Source organism: Colossoma macropomum, unplaced genomic scaffold (genome assembly GCF_904425465.1).
Source record: "Colossoma macropomum unplaced genomic scaffold, Colossoma_macropomum, whole genome shotgun sequence".
NCBI lineage: Eukaryota > Metazoa > Chordata > Actinopteri > Characiformes > Serrasalmidae > Colossoma > Colossoma macropomum.
The window spans coordinates 35,309,946-35,335,056 of NW_023494791.1; the positions used below are offsets into that span (position 1 = coordinate 35,309,946).

Consider the following 25,111-nt stretch of genomic DNA (forward strand, 5'->3'; position numbering starts at 1 on the left):
TATAAAAATAGTATAATGCAGAATGACACAACTGATTTTCCTCCCCACTGATATGGATGAATTACATGTGCTTTAGTAAGCATGGAAAGAGGTTGCTAGCAATGAGCAGAACAGATGACTGACGTTCATTATTTTATGATGCACACCAGGACATGCAGCATCCAAAACTCAAAACCTTTGTTTTTAATGAGGGTGCACACCCCGCTGCAGATATTCAGTAACTTCCAACTCTACTCAGTCTCTTAGCACCACTCATCTTACAATCCTACTACTACTTCATTAACCTAAATTCATAACCACACCACAAAAAGTCATAGTAGGTCACATGTGGATTGAAATTTGAAAAAAAAAAGTCAATCTAAAATGCTAATTACTTTGTTTTTTTTTTACCTCAGCTAACGATACTAGCCTAGGCACATTGTAACATTTCACATTGTAACATTTTATCTCGTTACCTTCTAGTTCGAAAACAGTGAATTTCTGAAGAGTTAGGTAACTGATACCAAACATGATAAATCCACAAATGAATGTACTTAATGTACTGTACATGAGTACAGTAAGTTAGAATGTAAACTCATCCTGAACTTGAGATGAGTTTGAACTTCAGCTTGCAGTGCTTCTATGCACTTTAGCAACACTTTGTCTGGTCTTCTGCTTGACTTAAGGGGCTTCTTCGCCAGAATGCAGTAGAGTTTATTCAGCAAAACCATTAACATCATCTAAACAACCCAAGTCTACTAGAAGTTATGGTCTGTCGTTTGATCACGTTATAAATCAAAGGCCAAAATGATCCCACAAAATACCACAAAATAGCTTACCGTTCTCCTTTTTGGGCTGAAAAGGCTTTAATAATAACCTTAAAACCATATTTTTTTAAATGTTAAATACACATCATCAGTTGAAGAGGAAGACAGCAGTCAGTGTAATGCTAACATCACATCTTGGCTATGGAAGCAAACTAGTAGCGAACTAAAACAATTTTGGGGAATCTTTCTCAACAAAGTCTGCTCTCTTCTTTTTCTTTATGAGCATTTCATTTTTGAACTCCACTCTCTACAATCAGCTCCGACAGTTCACACTGAAGTTATAAGGAGTGGTTTTTTTGAATGAGGCACAACACAGGGCAGCCGATAAGAACAGAGGTCATTTACATACATCTTAAAGACACAGGGACTAAAACATTCCGTTTAATGTTAAGGGATAATGGAAGCTGGAAAGTGGTTGTGTAAAAATGAATTAAAACTGTTTTTGGTACTTAAACCCACATAAAGTTATAAGTGGGCCTCAGGGACAAAAATAAAACACAGGATTAATTTAGGATATGAGCCCCTAAATAATCTTATAGTGTTTTTTCAACAATCTCAAAATGAGAAATATGGTTACACCACTCAGGAGCACAGAGCCCCAGCTAATTTACAAATGTGCATCCGGGGGGCCCAGAGCCCCAGAATCACTAAATCCACCCCTGACCAAATATAGTAAATATTTTTGGTCACACTTTATTTGGATGGTCCCCTATAAATTATCTATAGACACTTACATTACTAACAAACTTTCTGGTGATAGTTGATTATCTACAACATTAAGGTTAGGGTTAGGTTTAGGAGTAGGTGTAGGTTTTGCCTTGAGGTTAGGATTAGGGTTAGATTTGAGTGTAAGCATAACAGTCCATTCACAACACAGTGGTTTTTAGCAACTTGGTACATTAATATAAAATTCAGCTTCTATGAGGCGGCATAAGTGTGCATATATCAAGCATTTCAGCTTCGAATGCCACTCAGCCAATTACACTTTAGCATAGGAACTATCAGTTTATAAACGGAAATTTGTAACTAATTGAAATGTACATATTTGCATGCAAATGTGTGACTAAAGGTCCAGAAGTAATTAGTAAAATGATACTACAGTGTGTGTGTGTGTGTGTGTGTGTGAAGTATTGAATGGAAACAGATAGGGAAATGCACTGTATCCTTCCATTGGCAGGCATTTGTCACTGTCAAGGTCCTGTTGATACAGAGCCACACAGCAAAATGATGTCTGGGAGATGACCTTTAGGTCGACACCGAGTGTGAGGTCATGCAGCGGTTGCCATGGCTACTATCAGCCAATTGTCTGCTTGCACACATTACCTCAGCTGCCTGGCATCGGCAGGGTCACAGCACAGCCCCTGACCTCACCGTGGAGACCGATCTAAAGTTGAATAAAAACAACCACTGCACACACACACACACACATTTATATAGTACACACACACTTATAGCACATACACAGACATTTAAACAGTACACACACACACACACACTCATATAGTATGTAAACACATATGCATACACACCCACACTGATATGGTACAAACACACTTAAGCACTACACACACTCTGACAGCACATACACACACTGTAAAACATCTGGCAGTTTTAAACTTAAACAGGTAAGTAACCAGATTATCTTGAAATGTTGAGTTTGCTGAACTTTAAATGATTAGTTAATAAATGTAAATGATAGTATTTTATTATATTAAAATAATTTATAACTTTAATATTACGTTCAGTAATATATAAGTTCAGTAAAGTCAAAATTTCAAGTTAACCTGGTTACTTTTTTAAGTTTAAAAGCTGGAATTTTTTTTACAGTGACAATCATATGCAAAAGTTTGTTCAGATGTGGGTTTTCTAAGTGAAAATAAGTTAACACATCCTCTACCGGGAACACACTTCTGCACATTTTAAGGCACCATTACTCTTTATTTGCTGAATTTAACATATTGCTGCCTGTGCACAAGTTATGCCACATTTTTTTTTATGTTTTATTTTATTTCAATGTTAAACTCAGCAATTAAATAGAAATTGTGCACTACAATTTGCAGAAAAATGCCATATTTACTTTTGTTCTCTGTAAATGATGTGTTAACCTATGATCAAAAAACAAAACATCATTCAAACTTTTCATACGACTGTATATGAGTGGACAAAATAGGCATCATCAGAATGTTTTACTTCAGCAGTAATTTAGTACAATATTAAAATTATTCTAATACAATTAGTATAAATATGTCAATAACATCATTTTCATTACGTGAACACCAGCTTCACATGAACCTGGATATGAAAATCATGTGATTTCCAAAGAGTGAATGCAGTTTAGTTTTAATCACCAACATCCAATGGTTACTTGTTGCTCTGATACCACTCCAGGCAGGAAGGACATGCCCTCTCACTTTTTGAAATTAAGTGAGAATTCTGGGGGTCTCAGGATGGTGGTCAAACATACAGAGCAAGGTCAAACAAAAATTTACATCTGAGCTGTCAAGTACTTATTTTTATTTAGATATCAATGAAATTTTAAAGGTCTTATTAAAGCCAAAATAGGTTGATTTTAGTTTTATTTAGTTGTAGTCACTAATGAAGCATTCACCTGTCCTAGATTTTTTTTGTTAACTTCAGACACGAAATGCAGTACAGTAGCTAAAAAAAAACTACAGTGCAATACAGTAGCTAAAAATAACTGGTTTCATTATATATATATATATAAATATATATATATAATTCTTTAAAACTGCTTATCTTAGCAGTGAGTTTTGGCATTAAAAACAGCATATAACATTGCAGTACAGTTAAAAACAAGGATTTGTTGATTTTAAAAAGTAAGTAACCAGACTGCCTTCAATGAAGTTCAATGAACTCAAATTTTAAGGCAGCCCAATAACTAACTTTTTTAAATTAAACAATATAGATACAAATATCAATACAGTAAAATAGTACAAGTGAAAAAACAAAACAAAACTAGAAAAGTTTTAAAAAGTTATTAATATGTTGGTTAGAGGAATACAGGTTTGGTTCCTGATTTCTTGCTGCATTCCAATGAAGAATCAATTAGATGAACTGTGTATTTGATGGTAACTATACCTACTGGACTTCCTCAAGCAGAGATCTGGAAATGGCTAATCTAACACACTCACACACATTAAATCACAATGTACTCTTTATGTATTTATTTATATTTATTCTAATGTTGGTGTTTTTGAACAGATAAATGCTTACAGCTCAGATAAATGACTTTATATATCATTCTCTGATATGACCTGAGACTGCAGAGTACCATATATTGACATGCACACCCTTACAGTCAATGCAGTGTATACACATATATTCACTCTCTCATATGTAATGGGTCTGAAAGGATGTGTAGCTGCTAAGAAGCCTTTACTTTGTCCAAAGGAAGCTGACAAAATGAAGAACATATGCAAAAATCAAACAAAGAAGCTGTTATTGTGAGAATAATGGACTGACCACTCCAGACTCCAGATCTCAACATAATTGAATGAGTTAGGGATTACTAGGATTGTGAGGAGCAAAAAATGCAACCAACTACTAAGACTGAACTATGGAGGTGTGGAAAAATATCTCTGCAGAACCAAGTCTCCAGAAAAGAATGGAAACAGTTTGTACACACATACACACACACACACACGTTTGTTTCTCTGAATTGGGGGGGACAACTTCCATTTATTCTCTAGAGACTTATGACAAACCATAACAACTACTAGCCAAACTCTAACACTTACCCTAACCCTAACCTTAACCTTGACCTTACCTTAACCTTGAAACATGTCTTCACTTTGAAATTTAATGATTTATATCATTATATCATTACAAGTAACAAAGGTCCTCTCACCGTGAATGTACAAACACATTTTGGTCCCCACAATGTGGCATAAACCTGGATGTATACACATATGTGTGTATGTGTATACACATACACACACGAGATAACAGAGGTGTATGAGTTATAATAGAGTCTTTAGATGCTCTCTATATAAATAACACATAAACTACAGAATATCTAGAGCCATAACAAATGAACTAAAACAATCTAATCTGTTTTAGAGCTCCTGCTGTCACTGTCTTCATTCATACAGTCAACTGTCACTCATACACGCATCATCTCTCTGAGCTACATTAGGCCTCCACACTCCCACTCCTCCTGTTCCCTTCATCCAAAAGTTTACAGTTGACCGGCCCCCTCTCAGGACCTGCTGCAGAAGGACAATGGGCCAGTGTGAGTGTGTGTGTGCGTGTGTGAGGGAGAGAGGCTCCCTTATTCTAATGAGCTAGGTACTGAGTGTGTGTCAGTCACCTGTGCAGAGGCAAAGTGGGCTAATTTGGGCCTGCGCTAATTGCCACGGTAACGAGCAGCACGTGCGGGTGGCAGTGTGTGAGGGGGACGGCAGCATGGCAGCTCCGTCCTGCTCACACCAGAGAGGTGTGAAAGAACGAGAGCAGCCAACGGCGGCCAGCCTGCTGGAGACATGCCGCGTGTGGGGAGCAGCCGGCCGCTCCAGGCTCCAACCGGCTCCAGCACTAAAAACACACAGAAACGCTTTTGTGCTGCTTTGAGGATCGTTTCATTTCCCACTTATTTATATATTTTCATCAGTTATTCTTTTAATGGCCTTACAACCCTGCTTGAGATTGTATAAGCATAATAACCGTGCTCTTGTGTGGTTTGTTTTTTTTGAGTTGTGTGTGAAATTTCTATGTTAGGCTCCTTCGTAATGTGTTACTTTCCCCCACATTGTTGTATTTTATAGTTAATTTAATTTTGTTAAAACCTGCTTGTGATTGTATAACTGTAGTGATTGTGTAAATACTGTAATAACGTGTTCTTTTGTGTAAAATGTCTACACTGAACTTGTTTGTAATGAAAAAATCTGAACAAATCTGTCCTGTTATTGTTATAACCTGATTTTGTAAATGTAATAATCATGTAATTACTATAATAACTGTAATAAACTATAATAAAAGGCAGACATGTGGTTTTCTGAGCTTTTGTGTGCAAAAAGGTCTACAGTGGGCTCCTATTTCTCTTCCTCGCATGGTAAATCTGTTGTATCACTTTAGACTGAACTATACAAATACATAATTTGTAAATAATATATATATGTAGAACATGATAATTCTCAAAATTAAGGTCTCAATGTGAAAAAGATGTGATGATTTGATATTTGAAAGTAAAAACATATTTTAAGAATCTATATATGAAAATTAAAAAATATGATCTCAATTAACACGTGAATGTAAAGAACAAGATATATGTATGTAAAAAGTAAATATGTCCCGAAATTTCATTAATTTCAGTGGATTTTACATGCCAGTCTATGTGCTTGTATATACATACTATATATATATATATATATATATATATATATATACATATATATATATATATGTGTGTGTGTGTGTGTGTGTGTGTGTGTGTGTTTGTGTAAGTGTGTGTGTGTGTACATATAGCATTATTAGTTTTCGTATTCCACGTTTTGCAACGTTAAAAATAAAAAAAAACAATTAAAAATGTACATTAATTAATTATTTACATTTAAATGCAAATTCGTTTTTGCAGTACAAAAAAATCTCTTCTCGGTCAGTAAAGTATACACCCTGAAAGCTTGGGGGCACCTTGTTCCTTTTCTCGTCTCTCTAGCGCCAGAGCTCCAGCGTGTGTATGTGTGAGTGAGTGTGTGCGACAGAGGGAGTGTGTGCGAGTGTGTGTGTGTGTGTGAGTGTGTGTGTGTGCGTGCTCTGCTGTTGCTGCCCTTTGATCCCTGCATTAGTGTTAGTTAGGGGCTCGGAGACACACGCGCGCACGCACACACACACACATACACACACACACGCACACACACACACACACACTTGCACGGAGAGAGCAGCCATAGTCAAGACACGGCAACAACAACCAGCGCCTCCTCCTCCTCCTCCTCGAGCCCAGGCGAAAGCGAAGGCAGCAGCCAGGTGCACGACGAGCCTCCGCGCGCCTCCTTTCAATGGCAGAAGACCTTTTTTCTCCTCAGCCCGAACCAAGGAGGAGAATGTGATAAACAGAAGACGCGAAAAGGGGGGGGGGAGAAAATGCCAAGGAGGAAACAGGAGCAACCCAAGCGTCTGCCTTCGCGTAAGTGTGTCTTCCCCTCTGCGTTTGTAACGCTCGTTTAGGTCGCCCGTAGTTTAGGGTTAAAGAGGTGAAGCAGACAAAGGCGCGCGGCGGAGGTTATTTCTCCCTCTCCCGCTCTCTCTCTGCCTCTCTCTCCCGCTCTCTCTCTCTTTTTTAAGGCAGCCATGTTGGCGGTGAGTGAGGATATAGCGAGCCGCCAGGGCACTACTCACCGTGCCGTAGCGATACAAAAGGTCTCGCTCGCTTTAGCCCCCCAAAAAGGTTGCGCCGCTTCTTCTGGCCGAGCGAGCCGCTCTCTTTCCTCCCCCTCCCGGCTTCCCCGCGCCAGGCGAGCGGCCGGGGGATCCGCAGACTCGCGCGGTCTGGAGGAGGAGGAGGGGTGAAACGAACCGCGGTGAAAGGCGAAGGGGTCAGCCGGATCAGGCGAGCCAAGCCTGGGCTGCTAGTGCCCGTCCTCCGGCGCTTACCACACTAGACTAGACTTAGCAAGCGCGCACAGACAGCACACAGCCGCCTTAGAACAGCAGAGAGACAACTTTACTCTACTTTAAGCAACTCCGGACCGGTTTGTTTTTGTCTACTTTACGTGTGTATGTGGTTTCTTAAAGGCTGAGGTAACGTTAGTTTCTCTCCCACCCCTCCCAGTTCGGGTTCATGTCTCCTGCAGGCTGCCTGTGTGTCAGAGCCGTGCTCGGTCACCTGAAGTTCAGTTTTTTTCTTCTTTTCCACCCCCCTCTTTCTCCCCTTTTTGCCTTTTTTGCAGCCTTTCGGTGCAGACAGATCAATCAATAAGACGAGCAATACTTTTTTGTCCGACCTCGACGTGCTAAGCTACCCGGAGCTGTGTGTCACTGTCTGTGTCAGTGTGTGTGTGTGTGTGTGTGTGTGTGTATTGGAGTCGGTGCTGTTGGAGTTGGTGATCAGTGTTTTTGCCCCTGTGTGTGTGTGTGTGTGTGTGTGTGTGTGGAGCAGGATGTTCAGATTGTGCTTTTTTATCAGCTCGGTATAACAGAGCCGCAGCGCTTCGTGCTGCCCGCTAGAGGTCGCGAGACTGTGGAAAACACTGAGCAGGGGAACTGGCTAAATGGGGGCAAATTTTGCTAGTAAAATTGGTAGTTTTATGACACAATCAACACCCACAAGAGAACAGTTTTTCAACTTTGGGGAAAAAGACAAACTGTACTGTTAAATCTGTGGCATAATACAAACTGTACATTTTACATTAAGTATAAAAAGCTGAGCAGGAGGAATTGGCTAGGCTGAAGCAAATTTAGCTGCTATAGCAGCTACACAGTTAGCGTCATGAACAATATGAACATTTCTCATAAACCCTATGGGTGTTTATCCTGGTAATACTCTTAGTGCCTCAACACAAAATGAACATTTCACATGAAGTGGGAAAAGCTGAGCTGAGGAATTGTAAAACTGGTAAATTGGTAAAACTAGCAGTTTTTACTTCAGATTTTTTTCCTACATCATGAATAAAATGAACAATTCCCATGCCTTTGGGAAGTAAACACAATATGGCAACTTGTGCTGGTTATACTGGTAGTGTCACAACACAAAATGAACATGTTATATGAAGGGGAAAAGGCTGAGCAGAGGAATTGGCTAAGCTGAGAAAAATTTAGCTGGTAAAACTAGCAGTTAGCGCTGCAAACTTTGCCCCTACAGAGTGAACAAAATTAACATTACTTGTGACTTTAGGAAGTAAACAACAGGACAGCTTGTGCTGGTAATATTGGTAGTGCCTCCACACAAATGAACATTATATATGAAGTGGAAAAGGTTGAGAAGAGGAATTGGCTAAGTTTTGGCAAATTAAGAGTTTTTTCAGGAAAATTTGACCCTACATAATGAATAAAATGAACATTTCTCATGACTTTGGGAAGCAAACACCAGGGCAACTGGTAATATTGGTAGTGCCTCAACACAAAATGAACATCATATGTGAAGCGGAAAAGGTTGAGAAGAGGAATTGGTTAAGTGGGGCCAAATTTTGCAGGTGAAGCAGGTAGTTGTATCAGCAGAAGTTGCCCTGAAAAAAAGAACAAAATGAACATTTGTCATGACTTTTGAAAGTAAACACGGGGATAGGTTGTACTATTAAAGCTGTTAGTGCCACAGCACAAAATTAGCATTTACCCTGACTGTGGAAAACAGTCATCAGAGGAAATTGGCTAAAACGAGGTAAATTTTGCTGGCAAAATTGGTGCCTGTATCAGCTAATTTTTCTGCTACAAAAGTGAACAAAATCCACATTTCTCAGGACTTTGGAAAACACTGAGTAAGGCAAATTTCTCACTTAAAACTGGTAGTGCCACAGCAAAAAAATGCATGTTTGAGTGTGAAAAACCCTGAGTTGAAGCTAAATGGGGGCAAGTAGTGCTGTTAAAACTAGTAGTTATAACAAGAAAATGTTTCTCTACAAAATAAATATTTCTTATGAGTATAGAAAACACTGAGCAGGGCAAATTGTGTGGTTAAATCTGGTAGTGCCACAAGGAAAACTGGATGTTCCATGATAGTAACATTACTCAAGTCATATTTTCTAAGCACCGTAGTGAAGCATTGTTTTCACCTGAGAGAGTTGGTCGTGGCCTCTGTTATAATCTGTAATTTCTATTTGCATTGCAGTGAACATGACTTCTGGGATGAATAATGGAAAAAGTCCAGACTCATCATAACCATGTACACATTGGGGTTAAATGTTACTTTTAAATGTTGCCATTTTCATTAAAAGCTGTGACATGTGGTACTGTACTGTACAGCACGCTGAAATAGTCTGTCTTGGAGTGTCTGTTATTTTTAGATTCTGCGTGAAGTTACTTGAAGTCTGTTTGAAGGCTTTCTTAGAATTAGTCAGCTTTATCCTTTGTGGTGTATGATTTTAGAACTTTCTTTTGCTTTAGTTGCCATGAATTGCATTTCTATGGCTAGATGATGTTTCTGAAAAAAAAATCTGTTTTTCTTTAGGGCAGAAGGCTACTAGTTAACCCTGAAAGTGCTCACTTTGCAAAACTGCTAGCTGCGGTTTCGTGGTGCTTTTTTCAGTTTAGGCTTCCATAACGCTCTGGGGTTGTGACATCGTATTTCAGTGGTTCTTCCTGTTGGTTAGAAATCTCTTACAAGCTGAGGCTCAGCCAAGAGTGGCCCTTCAGCTGAATGAAAGTGAAACTCCTTCACTTCAGCTAACGTCCAGCTGTTCACAACAAATGTCACCAGTCAGCATTGTCATTATACAGTTCAGGATTGCATAACGAAATACAGGTGTGTGCTCTCTGCTTCCACATATAGAAAGTGACAATAATGTTTGATTGCAGTGCAATAAGTATTGTCATTATGCAATGCAGAATTGTACAGTGAAGTGCCTTGTAGACTGGTGCTACAGTAACAAAATTTCTGTACATTTCCACAAGTCATCAACATTAAGAAGACAAGAGAATAATCACTACTTTTACAGTAACGTTCATAAAGCTCATGGTTACATAGATCCAGAGCATTTGTTAAGGTATCCCTGCCCTGGCTCTTGGGTTTTTTGTTTTTTTCCTTAAGTAAATGAGAACACACAGCATTTGACCACACATGCATGTGGAAAATGGGCCAGAGGGCACTGAGGCCAGAGTGAGGTCACATGCCCTCTTTTTGACAGTCAAATATAAAACCTTTAGCTCCAGTGCTGCACTTGAAACCTGCAGGGACCGTGACACCTTTTGGCTTTTATAACCTTAGCGTGTTCTCATTTAGGAGAACTTTGTACATTTCCATCAGCCGTCAGGTCAGAGTTCAGCAGTCTTCCTGTAAATTAATCCGAGTTAAAGAAGAGTGTCTAGTGCCTAGTTTTAAATGTTGATCCCTCATTAAGATGTTTTTTAAAAGCTCTCTACCGAGCCACGGAGGTTGAATGAGGTTACCACTTCTTTTTTTTTCCCCTCTCTCTCTCTCACTCTTGCTCTCTGCTGTTCTTTGTCTCAGTTGAAGGCCACCATTTTGTGGAAACCCACAGCCCATATCGTTCTTACGCCCTGACCTTTGCCATCAGCTAAAATGTCTCCCTATGGGGAGCCAGCCATTTCTGTTTTAGTCTTATGAGCTTCGAGGGTATCTGCATTTTGCAAATGGAGGAACTGGAGCATTACACGGATGCTGTGTCTTCATTACCGGACCGACGGCAGAAGTGTGTGTGTGTGTGCGTGTGTGTGTCTGGGTAGCTAGCTCCGTACCTTTACTGTAATGGTGGGTCACTGGCTCCCTTCCACTCCTCTATGATTATAATGACCTTGGCTGGGGTAGGGCTTGAAAACATTGGATTAAGGGGAGAGGAAAATGAGGGGAGGTTTCCATTTCGCTCTTGGCATCCGATTTGTTGGAAATTTCTGCCAAGGACCCCTCCTTCTCCTCTCCCTCTCCAACCACTTTGCTCCACCAACTTGATCAGGCTCTCTCACCGGTGTCTGCCCAGTTCAGCTCAAGCGAATAATGATACACAGGCTTTCGCTTAGAAATGAATTAAAGGGCAAGGCAGAGGGGGTGGCGGATGCTCTCCTGAACAAGCGCTTACCCACAGAACAGCTCCAGCCGCGCATAGCCAACCAGAACATTTAGATTAATCTGGCGAGCTGGACCGCCTGGCTTTCATCACAGGTACAGCCTTAAAGGCTCCGCACTGACTCATAATTAAAGGAAGAAGCTAAATGGAACAGGTGAATGGCAGTGAGGAAAATAGCTCTATGGACCGCATTGATCTATATGACTGAAGCGTACAGTGATGCAGTAAAGTGACTGGCACAGTTGATGAAGGGGCTTTCAGAGGCTTTTGGAATATTGAGGCAGGTGTGTGTATATATGCTTATATACATATATATATATATATATATATATATTATATATATATATATATATATATATATATATATGTGTGTGTGTATATATCTTCGCTGTCCAAAGAAAACAAGTACCTGTACAAGTACTGTAACTTTACAGGAGATGGCAAAAACACTCTTACCTTTCAGTGTAAAGCACAGCTGATGTGTTAAGAAAACAAAAATGGACATACTTGGTTTTCTTTGGACAGTGACTATATATATATATATATATATATACACACACATATATATATATATATATATATATATATATATATATATGTATATATATATATATATATATATATATATATATATATATATATATATATATATATAAATGTATGTACGTTATATGGACAAAAGTATTGGGGCATCTACACGTTACACCTACAGAAGCCATGACATTCCATTCTAAATCCATAGGCATTAATATGGAGTTGGTCCCTTCTTTGCAGCTATAACAGCTTGCCCTCTTCGGGAAACTTCCTTCAAGATTTTGGAGTGTGTCTGTGGGAATTTTTGTCTATTCATCCAGAAGAGCATTTGTGTGGTCAGACACTGATGTTGGACAAGAGGGCCTGTCTCACAATCTCCATTTTAGTTCATCCCAAAAGTGCAATGGGGTTGAGGTCAGTGCTCTGTGTGGGCCAGTCAAATTGTTCCACACCAAACTCACCCAGCCATGCCTTTATGGACCTTGCTTTGTACGCTGGGGCACAGTCATGCTGGAACAGAAAAAGGCCTTCCCCAAACTGTTTCCACAATTGTCCAAAATGTCTTGGTATGCTGAAGCATTAAGATTTCCCTTCACTGAAACTAAAGGGCCTAGGCCAACCCCTGAAAAACAACCCCATAGCATTATCCAACGTTCTCCCAGACTCGTTCGTCAGACTGCCAGATAGAGAAGTGTGATTCGTCACTCCACAGAATACGTTTCCACTGCTTCAGAGTTCAGCAGGCAGCATGTTTTACACCCCCCCCCAGTTTGGCATTGTGCATTTTGATCTTAGGCTTGTGTGTAGCTGCTTGGCCATAGAAACCCATTTCATGAAGCTCCTAATGCGCAGTTCTTTTGCTGATGTTGCTTTCAGAGGCCGTATGGAACTCCTTTGTGAGCGATTCGATAGAGGATAGGCACTGTGGGAGTCGGCACTCGGTGGCCCCACTCTGTGAGTTTGTGTGGTCTGCCACTTTGTGGTTGAGCTGTTGCTGCTCGTAGATGCTTCCATTGCACAATAATAGCACTTACAATTGGCTGGGGCAGATCTAGCAGGGCAGAAATTTCACTTGTGGTGAAGGTGGCATCCTGTGACAGTGCCATGTTTAAAGTCATTGAGCTCATCTGTACGACCCATTCTATTGCCATTGATTGTCTACCGATATTGCAAGGCTACATGCTTCATTTTTTCCACCTGTTAGCAATGAGTGTGGCTGAAACACCAGAACTCAATAATTAGGAGGGGTGTCCCAATGTTTTTGTCCATATAATGTACATCTATACTTAAGTATATATGTGTATATGTAGTCACCATTAGATCAAGCCTTGTAACTCCTGATTTTTTAAGAAGAATTTTTTTTTTCACAAAGTGAAACCATGCAGGCATTGATAGTGTCTAAGTTGACATTTTAGTCAATTAAATGAACATAATAGTAGCACTGTGCAGTAAAAGCTGCTGTTTTATATTGTCATCTTTAATTTTGCCACAACGCTGTAGTTTAATCTACACTGGAAAAAGGTTGCTTGAAATTTACTTGATTCAAATCTGTATACTGGCTCCACTAGAATGAAATGTGTTACATCAACATAATTACTATGTGTAAGTACTTAATTAAGGTGTTTAAGTTGATGTAAAATATTTAAATTGTGTGGAACCAGTTTACACTTTGGAATCATGTAAATTCAACAACTTTTTTTCAGTGTATTAATAAAGAACAGAATTGAACATCTCACTTGAGCTTTTCTGTCCAAAGACAAGGCATCTCTTGCTGCCTAGCATAGCCTGATGTCTGTTTGTCCGAGGCTGTTTCGCCCTACGCCCAGTTATAAGAGAGCTGAGACATCATAGTGTTTTTTCCGAAACCCAAAGCCATTTTGTCTGATCTCTGAAACCTGACGTTGTTGTCTAAAGATGTCCTAAAATGTTCATCGTACCATAGGCTGATCTTAGTAGGCATGATATCTACTTGCTGCTGTGAAGTTACCGTTTCAGTGATGCAAACTCCTGTTATGGTAGTGACAATATGTATTATATATCTGTTTGTTTATTTTATTTTTTTATTTTTTGCTTGGTTTACTAGAGTAATGATTGATGTGTGTCTCTCCGCTCACATCTGTTTCTTGTGCTTTGGAACCGCTTTGCATGTGCTAGCCTAAGTGTTTCAGCAAGTCACAGCCTTGAGATTATTTTCTTTTTTTTTTCCTTGGAGAACGGTTTCAAACTTTTTTTGTGGCTGAAAGACAGGAAGGCGCGAGGTCACATAGGCACACACATTATAGAAACCACTTGACAGAGAAAAGTCTTTAAATAACTTGAGGTCCCCCCTGTTTCAAAACATGATTTGGGAGAGTCGTCCACCCACCTAGCCATCAAAGCCCACGTAAAAAACACGCTTGACAGAGTCACATTGTCTCAATATCTAGAGGAAGTGGCATAGCCTGGTGTTTGAAGCAGTGCTGACACGGAACAAAAAAAAAGAAAAAACAGTCCAAACACACACTCCCCCCGCACAGCCCTCCAACCCTCTTCTCAATCAAAGCCTTGGTGGAATAGAAGTGCCTGAGCTGGGTAACGATTTTCCGCATGTTGACAAGTCACAACATGGAGATGTACAGCTCGGAGAGCAGCCCTTTGGCTACCTCGGCCCTGGACTGAGTAATAACCATCTCGCAGGAGGAGTAGCAGGCATACTGTTGGCACAGCTTCATAAGGAACAGCTCACTGCTTCAACTGGGGAAAGAGAGAGGAGGGGGGAGGAGAGAGAGCCAGAGAGAGAGAGAGAAAGAGAGAGAGAGGCTGTTGGGCCTGGAGGCGCTTTTCTCTGTTGTTGTACCACACAAGTGCATCCAGCCCCTGCAGGACGGCCTTTAACAGCCTGCTAACGCCCGCACTGCGCCCAATCACACGTCCAAACACCCAGGTCCGGCCCAGGCTGCCCGCTGTCTGGCCCAGCCACGCCAGACAAGGGGATGTGATTTATTAGCCGGCGTGGCGTGGCCGTCTTAAGAGAGGAGAAGAATTACTAGACGGACTGAAAGAACGAAAGAGAGCAGCGCTCCTCAGATGTCGAGGGAGAGAGCGAGCTTGCGAGAAGGAGGGGTGGGCTGGTATCACTTTAGGATTGTTACACTGGTTAAATGGAGTGCAGCCAGGTGAGTGGGGGAGGGAGAGCGTTGCCTGTCGAACCAGGCAAAGTTAATAGGTTTAAAATAGAATAGAATGATTTGCCATTCGTTTATTTTTTTCTGTCGTTTTTTAACACACTGAAATGGCCTCCAGGTGGTGAGCTTGTCTTGTCACCTCTACTGACTGATCTCAGAATCAGCCTTTAGAGGGACTTTCTTCCCCAAACGAATGCTTTTAACCTGATCGGTAAAACAATGACTGTGGTAGGAAATCTGAACAGTTAGGCCTAGTTCAGCCCACCTTAAAATAGAGCATCTTGCTCATGTTGGACAAGACAAGTTTGTCCTCACTGATTTGGACAATTTTGGGGCCCCAGTTGTATCATGAATTTAGGCCATACAAAAAGGCTTTACAAACTGAACTCATAATGCCTTTCTTTTTTTTTTAAACGTGCCCTGACCTACTCGCTGAGTGCAGTCAAACTCGGTGGCATCCTTAAAGCGATAGTTCCAATAAAAATTGGCAAAATTTTCCTCTTACCTTAAATGTATTCGATCATCCTAGACATGTTTGGTGTCTGAATTTAGCTTCTTTAGTTTTGCACCAAATCTGTGAGGCTAATGTAGCGTCATGCAAACTGCATACCTAAATCATCACACGTTTGTTTTAAAGCATGCCAAGTTTCACTTATGATATTTCTGGAGTATTATGTACCAATAATAGCCATAATTAGTTTTTTCATGACCATTTTCCAACCTCTTCTTATCCCTTAGAATTAAATAGTCTGTGCTTTTAAGAAATGATGTACATGTACAATGATGGGCTCTGTTCTGATTGGCTGCCTTTTATTGTGCCTTATTGGAAAAACAGTCCAAGCTGAAACACTCCTTATAACGTCAGTGTGAATGGGTGGAGATAAACTGCTATAGGCTGAATACATGGATGTGTGTAAATGTGTCTGTTTTTGTGACATCACAAACACAAATCATTCAAAACAGGCTGTTTTTGCTGCGTAGCTTCTGTATATGGACTGAACAGACTGAACACTTCGCTTTGAAACGTGAACAGTGCAAAGAATATTTTCGTGATATAGACTTACTTATGCTGTGTCTGACACTATGAAGTATAAGCTTCCATTACTTGTTAGCTACATTATTTTTGTAGCTTGAGCGCAAGTCACCAAACATCTTGGCTGACTGACTACATTTGGGGTGAAGGGCAAATTGTGTACAATTCATTTTTCACCAGACTGCCACTTTAAACACACTCCTAAAGGCCTGTGTTTTTCATGTGGCAGCATCTTCATTCTAGAGTGGGGATTTTCCCAGTTAAAGGCCATCTTCATCTCCGTCAGAGCTTGGAGACGGAGCTCAGAGTCTCCACCGTCCAGCCCAGAGAAGCGGAGGCATGCTAATGAGTTTAACTAGCGGGTTAGCAGCTGGGCTCGGAGGGCTTTTTTGGAGCCGGTGCCGGCTTATGACTGAGGAGATTAAAAGTGCCAGTAACGAAACGGACACGGAGCACGGGCGGCCCCGGCTATTGACACATTTCAAGGGAAGCGATATATCAGCCGGAGAGAGCAGAGGCGTTTGGCTGCCTTACAAAAGCGAGGAGTTATGTTCATGATGTGAAGTCATCTCTGCGAAAGCCATTGTCACTGCTGCCGGGGTTTGATTTACGGTGCGGAAAATGCAGGTGCGTACCTGAAGAGTGCCGGGCCATGTCCTTCTGCGGACGACTTCTCAGCGTTTGTGATCCACCCCTGCCCTTGATACGTGGATCCAGCATCCTAGTCACATTGTTAAACAAGGACAGTTGCTGTATTGGCGTGGGCTTCTGGAAGTGAATGCTGAGTCCTGCAGTCAGAGCACCAGCATCAGTGTCCAGTCTAACAGCGTTTAAATCATATTGTCTTATTCAGTGCTTTGTTCTCGTACAAGTTTGGTGTCCGACGTTTGCTTCCTTAGTTTTTGCACTGGAGCTATGAGGCTACTGTAGCTAAGAAGTAATGGAATTTTATCTATATCCTTATCCATGAAATGATTGGAAAAGCATATTGTGACGTAATGTGAAGTAATTGATCACAATACTGATATTGTCATATTGCCCACCACTCATACTGAGTGAAATGCTGTAATCTAGTAGATGGCAGTATACTGGTTCATATAGTATAGCAGATAACGCAACCTGCGAACAGTGCAAACCACGCTAATGTAATCCCCTTTAGCTGAATAGCAAGTCCAGGATGTTTCAGTTGCAATTCAAATGAAAATGAAAATGCAGCAGTCACTCAGTCATCTCTCACTGTCTAGTCAGTTGCATTTGAGTTAGTCTACCAAGCCATGGACCAGCTGGGACTGTTAGCATCAATAGCTGTGATATTTTCCAATGTCCAGCAGTGTCTGATGGTCAGAGGGACAAGCACACAGGATGCACTTATGAGACACATGGCTTGAGAAATTCAGCATAGCTTAAGTTTACTTCTTATACGAATTTCCTGTTCCACCTTAAATGGTGCCAAAATGTGACTGCTGCTCCATTTAAACTGGAACAGAAAGTTGAACAAAAGCTGGAGAATAAGAACCAGACTGAGCCTTGTAGTGATTTAGATGTAAAACAACATTTAGCGTTTGTTTTTGCCGATCCTGTGGGGCTATTATTAGAATAGTTTTAGCAATATTAACATGCGTTTAAGTGTATATATGTAATATAATATTGGTTATATTTTGAAACATCAGAAATTTGAATTATACTGTGATAGAAATTGATATAAAAATGTCAAAAAATTATATTAAAAGTCAAAAATCAAGAAAGAGCTATATTTGAGCTTGAATATTTGTCTGATTTTTATGTCCGTGATGTAGAGATACAGTTTCCACAATTGGTGGGCATAAGCTTTCATTGCTTATTAGCTACGCTAGCACTGTAGCTCCAGTGCACAACTAAAGCTTCAGACTCTAAACATGTTTTGGCTGATGGAACATGGTTGGCATGAGAGGAAAATTGTGCAAACTTGATTTTTCTCTTGGTTACGAGATGTTGAATATTTTCAGAGGGCTGTGTTGATTCAGGACACCAAGCCATTAATCCTTTCCACCACCCAAGTGGTGCACAGAAATGTGGGTATTTGCACTTTCTTCATAAGGTTTTCCAGATTAGCAGCAACCCGGGCCTGCAAATGTGTTTTAAGGCTTCATTTGGTGCGTGCTGTGGACTCTTTGGGCCTTCCTAGGCTGGCCCACCTTCCGTGGGTCTCTGGCTCCATAAGTCACTCTGACACGGGCCTTGTCTGGTTTCTGTGAGTACATTTTAGCCTCGTAGCTACCGTGGCTCTAATGTAGTCTTCAATTCAAATGACGCCTCAATTCAGCACTGAGGTCAACACGAAATGTCAGCCTTATCCTCCTGCCAAAGGCACAGCCATGGTTGTCATAGTGATCATTACACTCTTTTTTTCTTTCTATCTTTTGCAATCATTTGTTGAGGGGATACTGTTCGACACACCTGGTTGTATCTACACAAAGCAAAAAAAGAGGGGAGCCGTTGTAAAGGAGACGAAAATAACTCGCGTGTCCTCCTTTGGCATGGCAGATTTTTCAGTCATATTCGGTACAGCGTTCGCAGTGTTATCTGGCCCGTGTGTCTTTTTCGCCTTTTCTGAAAGCCGAGATGGGTATCGTCGTGACAGAGAGTGCCGGCACTGAACAATGCGGCAGTAACCATCGGCTGCCCTGGCCACCGTTTAACATGGAGATTGGAAAAGGAATCAGCGTGCTGTCCTCCTGGACCTGCATGTAAATGAGAGGAGTCTCTCCCGCTGTTCTCTCTCTCTCTCTCTCTCTCTCTCTCTCTCTCTCTCTCTCTCTTTCTTTCCTGTCCTTCTCTCTCTAATGGCCGAGAAGAAGAGCCGCCTCCCCCGTTCCTGAGGATGGAACCGGGACCAATCCTGATTAGTGTCCCTGTTTTTGAGTGACAGGCTCGCGTCCAGGAAGGCACTGCCGCAGGCGCCGCTGCCAAGCTGCTGTCAAACCAATATCACTGTAAAAAAAAGCCATCTTTTTTTCTCTTTTTTTCTTTAACCCCCATACCTCCTCCTCCATTTTCTCTCACGCACACCCCCTTCTTTCTTCTCTTTTTTCTTTTTTCTTCCTCCCCCCCACATCCACCCCCCCTCTCTCCCTCTCTCCCTCTCTGGGTGGCTGTAGCCTGGCTTGGCTGCGTCCCCTGCCTGCGTTAGTAGGACGGAGTGTGATTTACAGTAGCTGGAGAGTTTCCCTGGCCGCTTTAACCCGTCCCTGTGTTCGCTAACCCCCCCACCAACCCCACCCCCCCCATCTGCCTGGGTAGGCGGCCATAGCTCTGTAGCAACTGCCTGTTGTGCCATTAGCGTCATAGCACCTACTCCTGCCCACCCCTGCTTCCTGTCCCCATGCGATGCACACTGCTACTTTTATCTCCCGTCTTCTGCTTCTGCCAGGCTTACACAGACCACACTGAGCCATCCTTCCGTTTCTTTCTCTCTCTCTCTTTTTTTTTTTTGATTTTTGTTTGGGTTTCTAGTGATTCATGTAATCTAAAGGCGTAATCCGTTTTTTATCCTCCTATGTGTTAAACCGAGCTCTCCTTGTCAGTTTGTTTAATATTGCCCCGGCTCACCACTCTTAAAGAAGCGAGTGATTACTTTTTTGGAGCGGGCCAATTAGCTCCTCATGGCAGTATAGGGGATACCTAGTTCTGCTGACTGTGTAATTTCAGCGCTCTTTGAAGGTAAATCTGAGATTATTATTATTATTATTAGTCCAGGGAGTGTTTGTTGCTTTTTTGTGTGCGGTCTCTAAAAATGGAAGAGTGGTCGGGGGAGGGGGTGCTAGAAAATAAACGGCCGAGCGAAAAAAGGGCGCTTCATCTGCAAAGAGGAATTTCAGAGGTCTCGGAGCCAAAGCCGTCTCATTCTCTTCCAAGAACACTTCTCCTTCCTGTTTCACCTCTGGCACAGAGCCCGCCGTGCCCGCAGACCGCCGAGGCCGTGCCGAAAATACACAGATGGTAATATGTAGTACACTTCAGAACGACATCACCGCCATTATATATAGCAGGGGCCATGCTGCGAGTGTGGTCTCACTCCAGCTCTGTGAAAGATGGGGCCGTTCAGTGTGCCACACAGGGCCTTCAGGAGCGGAGCTACAGCGGAAAGCAGGCTGGAGGGTCTGCAGGATGATAGCCGGCTGCTTTACAGCGTGACGAGCAGCTACGTTAATGTGGAAATTTGCAGCTTTAAGGAGTTTGTCAATGAGCGGAGCTCAAAAGCTGGGAAACTCATTAAACATACAATAGGGCTCGCTCTTCTATCTTCTATGGCCAAAAAGCTCAAGGTTATTTGAATTTTGCGGCTTGTTTGAATATATGAATAATACAATTTTTTCTCTGGACTTACTATTTGTTTGGTAATTGTTGTGCTACACATTCCAATATATAGAAGATTCAGAATTTCTTTTTGTAACCCTTGGACATATGTTATCACCATCAACAACAACATAACAAAATCATGTCATGATATGAATTATTTTTCACTCATAGCTCATTGAAATAAGTGGAGCTTGCAATCCGTACATTTGTGTTTGTAACATTCTACCTGAACTGTTTAAGCCAGTGGTTCTCAGAATGGTCCACATTTTTGCTTTATTCTTATGTGTTGTGAGTTGGGATGAAATAAAAATGTGGACCATCTGGGGTCCCTGAAGACCTGTTTGAGAACCACTGGTTTAGACATGTGTCCTATCGCAGGGATTGTGAGTTCGACCCAAAGTGATGCCACAGCCATACATGTCTGGGAGATTAAGATCGTGTGATAGGCCTCGGTCTCTTTGGGTGGGTAGAATGGTCTTCCTTCTCTCCACATAACTCAGCATGATGCTAGCCAATGTGGGTGTCTGTCAGCTGACATAACAGTATTGACAGTTAGCGTTTTCCTGCAAGCGTGCTGAGCTACCCAATAACATTGAGTTGGTGGGGATAGAAACGGAGCAGAGGAAAAAAGAATGAAATAAGTGGGGTTTGATAAGAAGTTATGCATGCAGTCTTGTTTTATGGAAAAACATCCGTTACATTGCTATCTTTTTGTCATATGTTGCATAAAAGCTAAAAGATGGATGTGCAGACTCAAACCTGTCGATAAAGAATGTAGATGTAATTAATTATGTAAACTATGTAATTATGCTATTATGTCAAAATAGTGCAGCAAAACATCAATAATAACAGCTCTCAACTTCTGAAGCCTACTTCGTAGTACATGTAAGACGTGTAAGATGTTAGCATGTTGCACTGCCACATCTCCACTTATCCTCAAACACATTTTGTGTTTATTCTGTTCCTCGTCAGTTAGAGCTGATTTCGATTTTCCACAAAAATCCAAATTCACTGAAGCTCACATTCAAGTACAGATACATATAAGACAGTCTAACAGACTGGAATTATATGATGTCTGTTGGATTTGTCACATCTCAACATGAACTCAAAGGACTGTTTTGTTTTTCCTCAACACTTCTCCTCGTCTGTCAGGCCTGATCTGAGAGCTCCCCAATTAACGGATTGGCCGCCCCCCTGTGGAGCTCCGTTAGTCACTTGAGACAGCGTGCGGCCGGCGGCCCTGCGTCCTTCTCGCCATATTGTCGGCCATGCACTAATAAGGCAGTGCTGACCAGCAGGCAGACTCATTAGCATAGCCCGCGGCCGTGGCAGCCCCCGCCAGAGCCCAGCCGGACACTTAATTACTGCCACCAACCACTCCTCATCTTCCTTCATTCAGGGCGCCCCAATACATTTAGTGCCCAACCAGACTGTTACAATACCACAGCTTCACCTGGCACATCACTCCTTCCACTGTCCAGTAGTACCTCCACCTACTCCACTCACATGTATCAGTAGGTCTGTCACTATTACTACATCCTAATTGCATTTAGTTGTATTTGAGATGATCACAGTTAAATAAGCTGACTGCAATTATTTTCCACAGCCATTAGATTGGACAACAATACTAATCCACTATAAGCAGAATGTGAATTGTGTGCATTGGGTTGAGGCAAATAAATGTAAAGAAAAGAAAGCTTTAAATGCATTGTTTGTGAGACATCAAGGAACTTTTTTTAAAAAAAAGTTCTAACTTGGTGCTCCAACATGTTTAGAGGGCAGCACACATAATGTTTTGTTCATTTATAAGCTATGTAGCTGATTCTAGTATTAGCATGCTTTCTAGCAGAATGAGGCTTTTGCTTGCGTATAATTTCACTTTAAAAGAAATATAGCTTGGTAACTATGTGAAAGTGTGTGTGCACGCCCAACAGAGGGGTGTGTCAATTTGACAACGCTACCATCAGTGTTAGCTAGGAACTTTGGCAACCTTACTAGATGCATACAACAAATGAGAAAAGACATTTAAATCACAATTTACATTACAGTTCATCTTAAGCTAAAATTCCCTGATTGTGACAGTCTTGTGTTTTAGGTGTGACTGGATGCTGGACTGTTTGGCCCTTTTAAAGGGCAAGCAAAAAAATCTAATTAATGCAATTTACCCCTGACCCCATATGTAGACGACCAGCCAGGACAAGTCTGCTTCTCTAGTTTTGCAGTGGAGCAGTGAGGCTAGTGTAGCTAACAACCAATGGAAGCTTATGACCATCCAGCAAACTGCATGCCTAAATTATCATAAACTCACCTCACACCACATTGTGTTGTTAAGTCATCATAAATAGAATTATGGTTTCTGACACTGTATGATGTACTGTTATCTGTAAAAAGGGACACAAAATACATCAAATTGGTAAAAACATTAGTCGTGCCTGAATCTTGTCTGTATTCATTTTTATAGATAACAGTGTGTCATACAGGGTCAGTTATTATAGAGATTACTTACCAACTTGACATAGTTCCTTTATTTGTAAGCTACATTAGCCTGATAGTTCCAGTGCAAAACCGAAGAAGATTAAAAGGACACGAAATATGTGGTGGCTGGTTGACTATTTTTGGGTAAAGGTAGAAGTGTGTAAGTTTGATTTTCCACCAAAATATTAATTTAAATTGTGAGCAAACATTCACAGTAGTGTAGCTCAGGATTGTTTTCTAGTCCTGCAAGGCCACAGCACTGCCCTGTTCAGTATTTGTATTGCTTCAATGCACTTGATTTAGCTCATGAATAAAAATTACCTAGTGAATTATGCCAGATGTTTTGGAGTGGGGGAAGATGCTAAGCTGTGCTTTGCTCTAGTAATAGGAATGAGAAGTAAAGGCCAGTTTCCCATTGACCAGTTTATCAGAAACACCTAACGTACAGTCAGATGCAAATGTTTGAACACCTCTGGTCGGATTACATGTTTTATTCTTTAATTACATGTTTTATTCTTTAATTACATGTTTTATTCTTCTATTTTTATCCAGAGAGCAAACTTAATGTGTGCCAATCTTACTACACTTTCTATTTATTTGCTGAGTTTAACATACTGGAAAGCATGAAAACATAAAATATGAAATGCCCCATGATGTTTGGGAATGTTTTATGTTTCATTTGGGTTTTCATTGGGATTTTTTTTTAAATTTATGCAGAATTCAGTCATTAAAATGTAAAAAAGTCATCCAGAGTGTTTTGATGTGAATGGTCCATTGCAGAGAAACTCACAGACTCAGATTTCTTTACAGTGATAGTGATAGGAATGCAAATATAGCCATTTTATTTGCTATTCAAAACCACCAGTGAACCTACGGCTGAGTTGATATATGTAATATTGATAATAGTAAAATAGTGGTAAATTTGAAAACTATATTTTCTTTGAGAACTATTTTGCCTCACTCTGACAGAGTGGTATTTGTGGTGCTGGAATAACTGTATCAGGCACAGCAGTTGTACCTACGCCACACATACAACCCTGTTTTTGTATGGTCGACCCTTTTCACTGATGGACAGGGAACAGGCCCAGATCATCCAATGGGTTTTAGGGGCCCAGGGGTCCTAGCCACTAGGGGGCCCCTGTGTGTAATTAGAAAATCTAAACAGCTGTTTTGACTCGTGTTGGCAACTAATTTGTCATTGTGTTACGATGCGCTGCCATCGTGGTACTGCACAGCCCTCATGTTAGGCCTGGGTAATATACAGTATTTTATCATTATGCTTTTCTAAGTATACTGTTGATATCATCAGTGACCAACTACATGTCATTACAAAGACAGCGCAGTGTGTGAAATGTTGAATAGAAAATCATTGTATACATATTTTTATAGTCATTTTTAGAAATAAACATTACTGGTACTTTTTTGTCTGTTTAATCTTATCAAACTCAGAAAACAAATAAATATTGTGGTACATATTGTGATTTGTGACCCACCCCTACCTGTAAACTGTTGATAAAAAAAAAAGTCACATCCGAAAAGAGCTAGCCATGTAGGGGTCCACCATATATTTGTGCCCAGGCCGACAGGGAAGAGAAGGGCTAATAAACTGCACCAATTGATGGGCTGCAGTCAGTAATTGTACACCTACAAACTGCACCTATATAGTAGTTGTATGAGATAAAATGGGCAATTTGTATGAGTACTTCATGTGGTGTTTCCGTTATTTGGTACGTTGTGTACTGCTGAGTATACTCTCATATTTCTGACTGAGTTAAAGCAGTTGCACCCTCGCCTCTCTGCGATAGCATCTTTTTCGTGGCTGTGGTGGAATATTGATGGCTGCACCCTAGTTTAATCGACTAATGGCCTCTCCGCCTTTCTTCCACTTCGCTGAAGCAGCCAGCCCTTTACTAGCCATCTCTCCTCCCCACCCCCACCCTGTGCCCTTTCCGTGACCCCCGGGGTCAGCAGGCCGATTTTTATGGCCCACTGAGTGGCAGAATAGCCGCAGTGTGTTGGTAGGCAACCTCACGCAAGTCATGTGGCTATGGCCCCGGGAGGAAAGCC

At 41.2% G+C, this 25,111-nt stretch overlaps 1 protein-coding gene across 4 annotated transcripts in view; it reads left to right on the forward strand.

The window, feature by feature from the left end:
- The first annotated feature begins 6,426 nt into the window (after positions 1-6,426).
- Positions 6,427-25,111, forward strand: part of znf827 (zinc finger protein 827) — a 116,131-nt gene continuing 97,446 nt past the window's right edge. For 3 of the 4 annotated variants that reach the window (XM_036574932.1, XM_036574931.1, XM_036574930.1), the window contains exon 1: positions 6,430-6,951. In XM_036574932.1, coding sequence (XP_036430825.1) covers positions 6,909-6,951 — 43 coding nt within the window. In that variant the 5' untranslated portion in view covers positions 6,430-6,908. Of the gene's footprint in view, positions 6,952-25,111 lie in introns of all 4 variants that reach the window. The other variant, XM_036574929.1, reaches the window with a different exon arrangement.